Here is a 13,432-nt window from a genome sequence, read left to right as displayed (position 1 = left end):
AATTATACCTAGAAACAAGTTAGCAGCCAGTTTAGTTTATATAAAAATTGTGTTTTTAGGACATGAGAATCCAATCTAGTTCCCAGGTACAGTATGGCAGGAATATAACTGGAAAATGTGTTGTTAAGTGGTGCAATCATTAAGTGACCACACCTGATTTTACAACCTTTTTTGCCATGGTCATTAAGCGAGACATCACGTGACCATGACTTGTGACCTCCTGCCGGCTTTCCCATTGACTTTGCTTGTGGGAAGCCAGCTGGGAAGGTTGCAAATGGCGATCACGTGCAGGACGCTGGAAATGTCCTAAGTGCGAGCTGGTTTCCAAGCGCCTGGATCACGATCATGTGACCGCGGGGATGCTGCAATGGTTGTAAGTGCAAGGACCGGTCGTAAGTCACTTTTCCAGCACTGTGATAACTTCGAACAGCCACTACATGAACGGAGGTAGTGAGGACTACCTGTAGGTAAAATCCTTATGTCCCCAATCAACAGACTTCTAATGTTTCCACAAGGATTCCTTATATATTTATCCATAAGTACGTTAAATAACCAAGGGGAATCACTCATCCTATGTTACTGCTCCTCAGTTTTGAACCAGTTGCTAAGCAATTCATTGATTCTCACATATGCATTATTACCATTATATGCTGGAATTCTGGGAGTTGAAGTCCACACATCTTAAAGTTGCCAAGTTTTAGAAACAGTGATATAAATAAACAAACATACAAACATGGGCTGATAATGAGGTCTTTACCCTTTCAACCAGAATTCTACTAAACGCCTCCCCAGACACACAACAAATTAATCTCTGAGTTGTTGCGTTTACTTTTCCTTCCTTTCCTTTTATAGAAGGGAACAATAATGGAATTCTTCCAATGGTCAGGCACAGATGCCGTCTTCACACACATATTAAATACGTTGCACAGCTTCTGTGTAAAGAAACCACATCCATATTTTAACTTTTCTCCAAACAAACCACATACATATTTAACATATCTCCAGTTACATTTCCACACCTGCAGTGTTCCCATTTTTTTTTCTAAATTCTCATAGCATTTATGACTTCTTTTTTCTTGGACATGAACATGAAAATCACTTTTTTCTCTAGCACATCACTGTGATTCCCATACAAACCTCAAAAAAACACTCTATTCAGAATTTCCTTATTTCAGTTTCATCCAAAATCATGTTACCTTTTCTATTGTTAATTTTAGTCATTCTGCTGAAGTTTCTTGTTTAGTCTTCTTCAATGACTTCTGAAACAAAACAGTTCGCCTTCCATTCAGAAGCTCTCATCACCCTTCGATATTCTTTCAGTCTATCATCATAAGCAATCAAAGCAAGCATGCTTTTAAATTTATGTTCATTTTTTGCTATATGTACATATGAATAGATTTATCCTTAAACCACACATTTGAAAGGGACAGGACTTTTTTTTTTAGAAAAAGTTACTTTGTAACTTTTTTGTTAGAAAATTATTATTTTTCTAATAATTTTCATTTGTTCTTTGGTCCCCAAATGGCCAATCACTTTTTATGCATTCTCGCATCTTGTTTTCATCCATCCATTCATGACACCTAGCAGAATATTTATATTTCCCCTCGGAGCACGTTCATTCAGAATGTTGCAGAAATTCAGAACTTCCCCCAAGCTCATCTCCAGATATTTCATTATCATAATCCACCAGAGCATAATATGCAAGTATGTAGTGGGCAGTAGGAATAACCTTGGAACAGGAGGAAGAGCCTCAACCAAGGCTAGGCCACATAAAAGAGATTTGAGTCCAAGGCAGAAATGTAATTTGGGAAAGCATCTCAGACTTGACCCTCTCTAGCTATCGCTAAGATAAAGGGAGAGAGGGGGAAGTGTGTATTCAGACTTGCAAGGTTCTGTTACTGTAACCTTACAATAAAAGTAGTATTAGCATTTGTAACCTTGGCTTCCTAGTCTGGTCTATCACAAAGGGCTGACAAAGTATCACCAACCCATGCATTCCTCTTTTCATATGCACAGATAACAATCTAGTCGACTGCAATTCGTATTTTCTGCCATCATTTTAGCCTTTAACACATAAGGAAACCTACACCTTGAGTTCATCCAGATCAGACCACCATCATTCAGATCTATTACATCCTTTACTTTGATCATCACCAGATGAGCCCAAAGATATTGAGCTGCACTACTCACTATGGTTGTGGTCAATAAAAACTTTTGCATTCAGAAGGTGTAGACAAGATTACCAGTCTTATTCATGCCATTGCCATATCAGCATTCCCTGCTGATGTAAGGACTACACTGGTCAGTTTGGGTACATTTTGTCTACTCTGCCACAAGCGCAATCAAAGTCTAATTTTACCCAAGCATATTTATGCTATTCTGTGCAAGCTAAAATCTATAATCTAGAGATTACATTGAAAGCCAACATATTATTATTACTATTATTATTATTATTATTATTATTATTATCTGGCATCAAGTCAGACTTGTCTCTTAGTGACCACACAGATAGATCTTTTCAGATGATCTGTCCTCAGTTCTTCCAATGATATACTCATTGCCACTGTAACTGAGTGCATCCATCTTCTTGTGGTTGTCCATTCTTCTCTTTCCCTCCACCTTTCCCAGCATTAGAACCTTCCCCAGAGAGCTAGGTCTTTGCATAATGTGTCCAAGTAGGAAAATTTGAACCAGGTCATTTGGGTCTTGAGTAAGAACTCTGGCTTGATTTGTTTGATGATCCATTTGTTGGTTTTCTTGGCTGTTCACTGTATTCTCAGGAGTCTTCAACAACACCAAAGTTCAAAAGGGTCAATATTCTTTCTATCCTGCTTCTTCAAAGTCCAACTTTTGAGTGTCACAGGGAAAGCCATTGCCTACACAGTTGTGATATATAGATGCATCGCAACACCTGTATATCATTTACAAGGCTACCACCAAATCCCACCAACTAGGATTGACATGCAGTATATATATAGTATATGTGTCAACTGTACTCACTCAGGATGTATAAACAAAGTAAAAGAAATAAACCATTAATAAACAAAGATTGCTGCACTTATCTGACAGTCTTAGCATGGAGTAGCCAGTGGAGGGCATGAGCTGCTCATGTATAATGAATTCAAAACTGCAAACCCAGGTTTGCAACTAAGTATACATTTGACAAGGAGCTGCTCTCTGCTAAATGTTGAGTGTTACCAAATACACCTGTCTCAAATTTGTCACATAAATTAATTGTATTCTTTAGGTGTGCACTTAAAAAAAAAACTTGGCTGGCTTCTGTTTTGAATCTAGCAGTAACCTTAAGAGGATATCAGCACCAAATGGGTGCTTGGCTCACCAAACTGAGCCAAGTCTGATGAGCATCTGTTATTCCCTAAGGCAGTGTTTCTCAACCTTAGCAACTTTAACATGTCTGGGCATCAACTCCCAGAGCTCCCCAGCCAGCCAAAAACTTTAACTTTTTAAAAATTTACTAAACTTATATTCGCACAAGGCTCTTGAAAAATAGGGTTTCTTCCCTGATGCTTCTTGGAATGATGGGAATTGCATAGACAGCTGGGCATTCCAGAAAGTGCTTGGGAAATAAACTTCTCTCTTCAAAGAGTTTGGTGCTGGTATAAATGCAAGTTTTTCTTAAGTTAAAAAGGTAGAGAAACTCAGTTGCTTAGTGCGTTTTAGGAAATAATCTGTGCTCCATTCCTCATCTGTTCCTGGGTTCAGTTTGCTGAGTTTTTCTATGGTACTTTGAATGAAAAGTCAGTAGGACAATTTTCTGGCTTTGAAGTCTATTCCCCAAATTAGACAATGAAATGAGTAGATTTAGCCCAATCCATGCCCCCCTTGTCCTAGTATGAGGATGTTCTGGATACTGTTCGGGTTGCACATACTGAGTTGAACTTGCCAACAAATTCTTGCTGGCAGACTTTTCCCAGAAAAAGAGATTGTTTTTATTCCCATCTTCAGACTTGGCTTTGGATCTCTGGACCATTATGCTTATATTGTGTGGAAAGGCTGTACCGCTATATCTATAGCAGCTATAAAGCTGTCACAATTACTGCAGCGATCAACCATCCATGTGATGTCCTTGAAATACAGATGATGAAGGAAGGCTTTAAAGCAAGACCTGGACAGGTGAGCTAATAATCAGTTGCTATTCCAAATCTTCCTCCTTTCAGGACTTGCAGCTTATGTTCATCTGCTCTCTTCACAGAGACAGCTTTAGGTCTGCATCCATAATAAAGCATTTTGGGACAAAATTAGGAAGAGTTGGATGTTGTACATCTTTTTGGAAAAGGATGAGGTAGCCAGGTTCTGGTCCCACTTGCTTGCAGAAAATAAGTCAGGATGTTTTGTGCTTTGCAGCACTTCTTGGATGGACCAGGGGCCCCAGTAGTATTGTGTAGACACATGGTCAGTTCAAGAAGTGGTACAAGTCAGCTCCATGCTATGGTGAATGTGTAAGATGCTTTTTCTGTGAAAAGAGACAGTCCTGTTGACTTCATCGTTTTTAAAAGTGAGTTGGATTTTTGGAGAGAAAGACAAATGCTAGTTGGACTTTGTTCCTGCATGCATTCATCTTATTTGGGTTCTGCTAACAGTGAGAGAACCAAGTCTATGCCCATCAGCCCCATAGTGGAATTCTTATGTCAGGGCTGAGAATAGAACTAGCACAATATATTTAAACCAGTCAGCTACCAATCCAGTCAAAGCTCCTTACTATTGTAGGGAACTGAGTTAAGGGTTGTCATTTCAGGAAATACACTAAGTTCCTAAGTGCCTCATGAATCTTAGGAGGGAGTCTTCTAGAGTTGTAGAACATGCAACAGGGTTTCCAAGTTGCCCTTAGGAATTGACCAGATCTGTAATGGCAGGAATAGTCCGTCTGCCAGATATGGTGGCTGCAAGTTGTTTAGAGCTTTGTATATTATAAGCAAAAACTTGAACTTGGCTGAGTTGCTGGAAGTCACTGCAGTTCTTGCAACAAAGGTGTAATGTGCAGCCAGCTGGCTGCTCCACTCAGCAACCTGGCTGCCCGTGTTCTGAACCAGCTGGAGTTTCCAGTCCTTGCACAAATATAACTCCACATAGATCATAGGATAGTAATATCATATGCATTAACTTTCCAGTGGCATGAACAGCCCAACATTAGGAGTAGCATCCCCAAATGACATTTGCTATCCTTTTCTTTCTTTTTCATTTTCTTCGGCTGATAAACCTCAGTATGTCATTCTGCACTGTCCAAGTGTGTCATCTGTGGAAAGCCATCCCTTCACTCTAACAATGGTAAGGATTTTATTTTTCTTTTGTATTATCAGCTGGTGTTTGGTTTGCTTGCTTGCTCTAGAGATGTAAATGAACAGTCTTTACTTCAGATGGATGGATGGGATGGAGAATCTATGTTCAAAGGGTTTCATGAAATCTCTGCAAGATGAGGTGTTACTATGAAATGTGATCCTGGCCAGCAGCTTGGCTGGCTTCAGAAAGGGAATGGACCAATTCATGGAAGTCATCAGGATCAATGGCTGTTCACCTGGACATCAGCGTGACTGTCTCTGAAGACTTTTGGGCTTCCTTGTGCAGTTGCTTGGCCGCTGTGAGAACAGACTGCTGGACTAAATGGTCCAGGGGTCTGATCCAGCAGGGCACTGTTTATGTTCTTGTGCTGCATATTTCACAGTTACAACTAAGACTGACAACCTAGTGTACGTCTTCTGTATCTTATTATAAAGCATTATGTAGCTGCTTTGACATGAAGTGAACATTTGGAACATTAAATACTACATAAATAGTAAAATCTACAGCAAGTTGATAAATGTGTGTACCTTGGTAGAATGTTTATTAAGGATGGGAAAATGGATGGAGAAATCTGATACACTCAAATGCTGGTAGATAGTGGGAACTATATGGTCTGTTGCAAGGAACAGTTGTTTGTTGAAAGAAGCCAACATCTCTATCAGTAAGAACAAACTACTGCCTACTTTGTAAAATAGAAATGGCAAAGTTAATAAATAAATAAATAAATAGTTGAGTATGTCAGGAGAAATACAAAAGTAAATTGAATGGGGAATGGAGTACTTAAATGTGACTGGTAAAACAAGAAAATGTCTGCTGAATGAATGTGGATTAAATGTGTGGTGAATGCAAAAATGCTGACTGATTTTACAGGATCCAACCCTTTCAACAAAATGACACAAACAGTGTTGTACTGTCATGCTGAAAGCTCTGTGCCTTTTGTATAGTACATCCGTGTGACATCACAATTCATATACAAATGGGATGGAACTCATGTCATAACAGTGCAATGATGCTTGTTTGTCCCCTGTTTGACCCCCTGGTAGATGCCTCTGACCAAAAAGGAAGAAGTCATATAGAGAGAAAGAAATGGTTTAGTCATATAAAGAGAATGAATGAAGACAGAATCATAAAACAGAAGTATAGGAAGAATGAATGGGTTGAGGGAAGAGGAAGGCTGAAAAAGTTGTGCCGGGATAGAAGTGACAAGATCCTGAAAAGAGCGGGATGAGAAGAGATTGAAAGTTCAGGGAAGTAGTTTCAGGCTAGATTTTACGAGTATTTTCTGGATGGTAAAAAGCTGGCCACCTGTGGAATAGGTAGCTTCATAAAGTACATGTTCTTGTTCATTGAAGGTCTTCTAATAAAGGCTAGAACAGTGTTTCTCAAACTGGGCAACTTTAAGACATGTGGACTTCAACTCCAAGAATTCCCCAGCCTGGGTAGGCAATTCTTGGAGTTGAAGTCCACATGTCTTAAAGTTGCCCAGTTTGAGAAACATTGGGCTGGAGAGTCATCTGCCTGAAATGCTTGATCAGAACCTGCACTAAGTTTGGGCTTGGACTGGAGGGCCTCTTATGCCTTTGGTTCACTATTTCCTACTTCTTTTCTGACTTCTGCACAACATTTTTTTTATCTGCAAAGGGAACAGAATGATAGTTATATCAGTATATCTATATCTATATCTATATTTTATTTATTTATTTATTTTATTTGTCCCCGCCCATCTCCTCCCATCAGGGGACTCTGGGTGGTTTACAATGAAATAATTGATTAAAACAACAAACATACAATATAAATACGATATATAAATATAGAATTACTCTTAATAAATAAATATAAAAATAAGAGTAAAAAAAGTAATAGTATATAGGATTATTTCAGCAAAGGATCGTTACCTTGTCATGGTGCTGGAGCTTGAGCACCTCAATGATGCCATGAGCTAAACCATGAAGGGCCACCCAAGACGGGAAGGTCATGACAGAGAGGTCAGACTAAATGTGATCCCTGGGGAAGGTAATGGCAACCCACCCCAGTATTCTTGCCCTGAAAACTAAATGGATCAGTACAAGCAGAGATATGTCAGTATACCATCGGAAGATGAGACTCCCAGGTCGGAAGATGGTCAAAATGCTACTGGGGAAGAACAGAGGATGAGTTCAACTAGCCCCAGACGTGATGACGCAGCTAGCTCAAAGCCGAAAGGACGGCTAGCGGCCGACGGTGCTGGTGGTGAACGGCGAATCCGATGTTCTAAGGATCAACACACCATTGGAACCTGGAATGTAAGATCTATGAGCCAGGGCAAATTGGATGTGGTTATTGGTGAGATGTCAAGATTAAAGATAGACATTCTGGGCGTCAGTGAACTGAAATGGACTGGAATGGGCCACTTCACATCAAATGACCACCAAATCTACTACTGTGGACAAGAGGACCACAGAAGAAATGGAGTAGCCTTCATAATTAATAGTAAAGTGGCTAAAGCTGTGCTTGGATACAATCCAAAAAACGATAGAATGTTCTCAATTTGAATTCAGGGCAAGCCATCTAACATCACAGTGATCCAAATATACGCCCCAACCACAGATGCTGAAGAAGCTGCAGTAGAGCAGTTCTGTGAGGATCTGCAGCGCCTACTGGACAACACACCTAAAAGAAACATTATTTTCATCACAGGAGACTGGAATGCTAAGGCGGGCAGTCAAATGACACCTGGAATTACAGGTAAGCATGGCCTGGGAGAACAAAACGAAGCAGGACATAGGCTGATAGAATTTTGCCAAGACAACTCACTCTGCATAACAAACACTCTCTTCCAACAACCTAAGAGACGGCTTTATACATGGACTTCACCAGATGGACAACACCGAAATCAGATTGACTACATCCTTTGCAGCCAAAGGTGGCGGACATCTATACAGTCGGTAAAAACAAGACCTGGAACTGACGGTAGTTCCGATCACGAACTTCTTCTTGCACAATTTAGGATCAGACTAAAGAGATTAGGGAAGACCCACAGATCAGCTAGATATGAGCTCACTATTATTCCTAAGGAATATGCAGTGGAGGTGAAGAATCGATTTAAGGGACTGGACTTAGTAGATAAGGTCCCGGAAGAACTATGGGCAGAAGTTCGCAACATTGTTCAGGAGGCGGCAACAAAATACATCCCAAAGAAAGAGAAAACCAAGAAGGCAAAATGGCTGTCTGCTGAGACACTAGAAGTAGCCCAAGAAAGAAGGAAAGCAAAAGGCAACAGTGATAGGGGGAGATATGCCCAATTAAATGCAAAATTCCAGAGGTTAGCCAGAAGGGATAAGGAATTATTTTTAAACAAGCAATGCACGGAAGTGGAAGAAGACAATAGAATAGGAAGGACAAGAGACCTCTTCCAGAAAATTAGAAACATCGGAGGTAAATTCCAGGCAAAAATGGGTATGGTCAAAAACAAAGATGGCAAGGACCTAACGGAAGAAGAAGAGATCAAGAAAAGGTGGCAAGAATATACGGAAGGCCTGTATAGGAAGGATAACAATATCGGGGATAGCTTTGACGGTGTGGTCAGTGAGCTAGAGCCAGACATCCTGAAGAGTGAGGTTGAGTGGGCCTTAAGAAGCATTGCTAATAACAAGGCAACAGGAGATGACGGCATCCCAGCTGAACTTTTCAAAATCTTGCAAGATGATGCTGTCAAGGTAATGCATGCTATATGCCAGCAAATTTGGAAAAGACAAGAATGGCCATCAGACTGGAAAAAATCAACTTATATCCCCATACCAAAAAAGGGAAACACTAAAGAATGTTCAAACTATTGAACAGTGGCACTCATTTCACATGCCAGTAAGGTAATGCTCAAGATCCTGCAAGGTAGACTTCAGCAATTCATGGAGCGAGAATTACCAGATGTACAAGCTGGGCTTAGAAAAGGCAATGGAACTAGGGACCAAATTGCCAATATCCGCTGGATAATGGAAAAAGCCAGGGAGTTTCAGAAAAACATCTATTTCTGTTTTATTGACTATTCTAAAGCCTTTGACTGTGTGGACCAGAACAAATTGTGGCAAGTTCTTAGTGGTATGGGGATACCAAGTCATCTTGTCTGCCTCCTGAAGAATCTGTATAATGACCAAGTAGCAACAGTAAGAACAGACCACGGAACAACGGACTGGTTTAAGATTGGGAAAGGAGTATGGCAGGGCTGTATCCTCTCACCCTACCTATTCAACTTGTACGCAGAACACATCATGCGACATGCTGGGCTTGAGGAATCCAAGGCTGGAGTTAAAATCTCTGGAAGAAACATTAACAATCTCAGATATGCAGATGATACCACTTTGATGGCTGAAAGCGAAGAGGAACTGAGGAGCCTTATGATGAAGGTGAAAGAAGAAAGTGCAAAAGCTGGCTTGCAGCTAAACCTCAAAAAAACCAAGATTATGGCAACCAGCCTGATTGATAACTGGCAAATAGAGGGAGAAAATGTAGAAGGAGTCAAAGACTTTGTATTTCTAGGTGCGAAGATTACTGCAGATGCTGACTGCAGTCAGGAAATCAGAAGACACTTAATCCTTGGGAGAAGAGCAATGACCAATCTTGATAAAACAGTTAAGAGCAGAGACATCACACTGACAACAAAGGTCCGCATAGTTAAAGCAATGGTGTTCCCCACAGTAACGTATGGCTGCGAGAGCTGGACCATAAGGAAGGCTGAGAGAAGGAAGATTGATGCTTTTGAACTGTGGTGTTGGAGGAAAATTCTGAGAGTGCCATGGACTGCAAGAAGATCAAACCGGTCCATCCTCCAGGAAATAAAGCCAGACTGCTCACTTGAGGGAATGATATTAAAGGCAAAACTGAAATACTTTGGCCACATAATGAGAAGACAGGACACCCTGGAGAAGATGCTGATGCTAGGGAGAGTGGAGGGCAAAAGGAAGAGGGGCCGACCAAGGGCAAGATGGATGGATGACATTCTAGACTCGTCCCTGGGGGAGCTGGGGGTTTTGATGACCGACAGGAAGCTCTGGCATGGGCTGGTCCAGGAAGTCACGAAGAGTCGGAAGCGACTGAATGAATAAACAGCAACATATAGGATAAAAACAGTATTATTTCCATTTGCAGTCTTTTAAAATGGGATGCATACATTAAAAACATAACTTGATAAGAAGGATAAGAATCCATACAAAGACAGGAGATAAAAAAAGTAGATTTCCTTCTTAAAGAGAAAGAGATGGAAAGAGATAAAAACTCTAAAAAAGTGCAGCCTCATTTGGGTTGGGGGAAGGCTTGAAGGAAACAACTGTAGTAACTGCATGGGGGAACAGGAAGTATTTTAAATACAGTACTTTGGTCTCAGGACATGTAGAACTTCAAGGGTCATAATGAACAGAAAGTAAGATAGATCTTCTTTGAATCACACCTGAGTCTTAGTGCTTACCAGCTGCCTCATGCAGCAATTGTTGGAAGTTATGATGGTGCTGAAAAAATAACTTTGCTACCATGATGCACATTTACAACCTTCACAGCACCTCTCTCTCTCTCTGTCTCTGTCAGTCACGTGTCCGTCAGTCAGTATGCGTTGTCCTGTGCCTGACGCTTTTTTCCCCTCTTTGGAGAGTGGAGAGATTGGAGAGGGATGGATTATAAGAGAGTAAAATCTTAGCAGCTGTTTGCCTAGTCCCCTCAGGGGTGGGAGCCTTAAGCACACTAGGCAAACAGCCAGCGCTAGCACATTCCTTTTGATGTGTATTCCCCATTCTGTGCCTGTTTACTCTCTTGTAATCCCCTCCTCTCCAGTGAACATTAATTCCCTTCTTGCTAATTATCCCAGCACCGGGGTGAGCATTCCAAAGTGTGGGGGAGTGGGGAAAAAGGAGAAGATAGCCACAGTCACGTGATCTCCCACTTAGCAACTGTTTCACTTAGCGACCAAGTTGCCAGTCCCAACTGTGGTCCCTAAATGAGGACTGCCTTAAAGAGATGCATCCAAGTGGTTTTCTTGGCAGCAACACAGACGTGATTTGCTGTTTCCTTCTTCTTGGAGGCTTCTGACTTCCCAGTCTAGCCTACCATTCTGGCATTTCCTGGTGATCTCCCATCCAAGCACTAACTAGGACCAACCCTGCTAAGATTTTTTTTTTAAGATGAGCCCAAGTTGTCAAGTACCTAAAAGCAAACATAATGCACAGAAGACAGTTGCCTAATGCTGGAATTAGCTGATCAGTATTAGGTATCAGCTACCTTTCTAGGAGCTGTGACTTCTGATTTGTTATAAGATGAAGCTGCTACCTTAAGCAGCATATGTGGTTCTTCTCAGTATCTACCGGCCTGAAAATGTATATCTGTCTGTATGGGGGTCTCTTCTGTCTACTGAGAAAGGCCTGGGGAAGATCTGGCTTTTTACCCTGTCTATTCCAGAATTAAAAACCACAATTTAGCCCTTACTTATTCTCTCTACTGATAACCTGCTTCTCAGCTGTTGCTTTTTGATCACTGCTGTTTTAAAAGGACTCTTTATTTTTAATCTCATGTTATTGTTTTATTTTGTCCTCTGAGATCCTTGGGATATAAATATGCAATAAATATTGAAAGAAAAGTAAAGAAAAGGATTGAATTGATGGCCATTTCCATTTATAATGGCTCAGCCTTTCTACATCTCTTTGCTATAATTGGAATTCCAAATTGCAGGAAGTTTGAACCCCACCCCCAATTGGTCATTATGACTCCACTGTGTTCTTTTCTATTTCTAGTTTCTCCCAACATCTTAAATTAACAACGATGCCTGCTGCTTGATGGCGGAATTAGGTGTATTTTTACTTTTTTATGACATAAAGATCATACTTGAAACGGAAGAAATTCCTAATTTTCTCGGTCTAACCTCTTTTTTTCCCCCCTAGTCACTCTTTGTCTCAGACTGGAATTTATCCCCTGCCATTTCCACTGCAATATGAGGCTTGAGATTCTGATTTGAGAGTTGGACAATATCATAACATCTCATGTTTAACCTGCTTTCTTTGGTATTGTTAGAGCTTCATGCCTTCATGTTTTCAAATTGCGTGATGCTGCATCAATCTTCAGCCATATTTTTCCCTCTTTTCCCCTCCCCTGGCTGCTCAAAAATACTACTTGCATTCCACTCTTGATCCCGGTTTAGCAATTTCCAGATGTGTTGAAACCGAAGCTCCCAGAATTCCTAGCCAGCATTCCTTTCAACTGATGTGGAATTCTGGGGGTTTCAGCCTCCACATGAGCTTAGGGAATGAAGGCTTGTTTCAGCCTTCCCAACCAACCAGGTTACTCTGGATGAATAGGCTTCATCTCCCAGAATTCTTGGTCATGGCATGACTATGTTTGGTGGGGAATGCTGGGAAGTTCACGTATCTGTAAGGCATCTTGCAAGCTTGCCTGTAAAATTGAACAAAACCGTTCAGTAATAATTGGAGAGCAAGATGGGTTTGGGAAATCACAGTGAGTCCAAGACAACAAAGTGCACGAGTTTTGATCATTGGGTTTCCAGAAATCCACCCACAGATCCCACAGTGAAGTTTCCATTAGTCTTCCATTCTCAAGACTCATCAGGTGGTGTTTTCATCACTTCTTGGTTTGGTTACTCATCTTCTTTTTGTTTTGATGTCCATAGCTCCAGATGTGGACAGGATCCCAAGTAGCTACAGTCTTGCCTGTTTCCCTGATCCCATCCTACCTTTTGTTAATTTCAGCAGAACTCTGACCTGCAGATAAAAAGCATCCCTGTCTCTTCATGTGCACAAAGCAGTAGCTGCAAAGGTCACCTTGTTCAACTGGTGTCCTGTTTTGGAACAGGCTTTCATACAGAGTCTGTCTCTTTCTGCTGCCTGTTTTCCCTGACTTGTCAAGCATGTGGTTGAGGGTCGTGTACTGTCCTCTGTAGCTATCTTACATGCTAAATCAAGTCACCCAGGAATTGGGGAGGACATAGTAGGGAATGGAAAGAAGGCTCAGAAAATCTGAGGGCCTGGATGGGGTGCAATGGGCTTCGACTCAACCCAAGCAAGACTGAGTGGCTTTGGGTTTGTGGGCCTCCCGATGCTAAGGTTTTTCCACCTCTGGTCTTGGATGGGGTTGCACTGCCCCAGACGGACCCAGTGCGCAATCT

General features: G+C 41.2%; 1 protein-coding gene across 1 annotated transcript in view; it reads left to right on the top strand.

Annotated features, from left to right (window-relative positions):
- Positions 1-13,432, top strand: part of NOX4 (NADPH oxidase 4) — a 124,073-nt gene that overhangs the window by 41,322 nt on the left and 69,319 nt on the right. Inside the window, exons 10-11 of the mRNA XM_063304741.1 lie at positions 3,967-4,134; positions 5,224-5,286. Of these exons, the coding sequence (XP_063160811.1) occupies positions 3,967-4,134; positions 5,224-5,286 (231 nt within the window). The remainder of the gene's footprint in view (positions 1-3,966; positions 4,135-5,223; positions 5,287-13,432) is intronic.

Source organism: Candoia aspera, chromosome 5 (assembly GCF_035149785.1).
Source record: "Candoia aspera isolate rCanAsp1 chromosome 5, rCanAsp1.hap2, whole genome shotgun sequence".
NCBI classification, from domain to species: domain Eukaryota; kingdom Metazoa; phylum Chordata; class Lepidosauria; order Squamata; family Boidae; genus Candoia; species Candoia aspera.
Note: the sequence above shows the minus strand (reverse complement) of the source record. Positions and strands in the feature narration are given on the sequence as shown.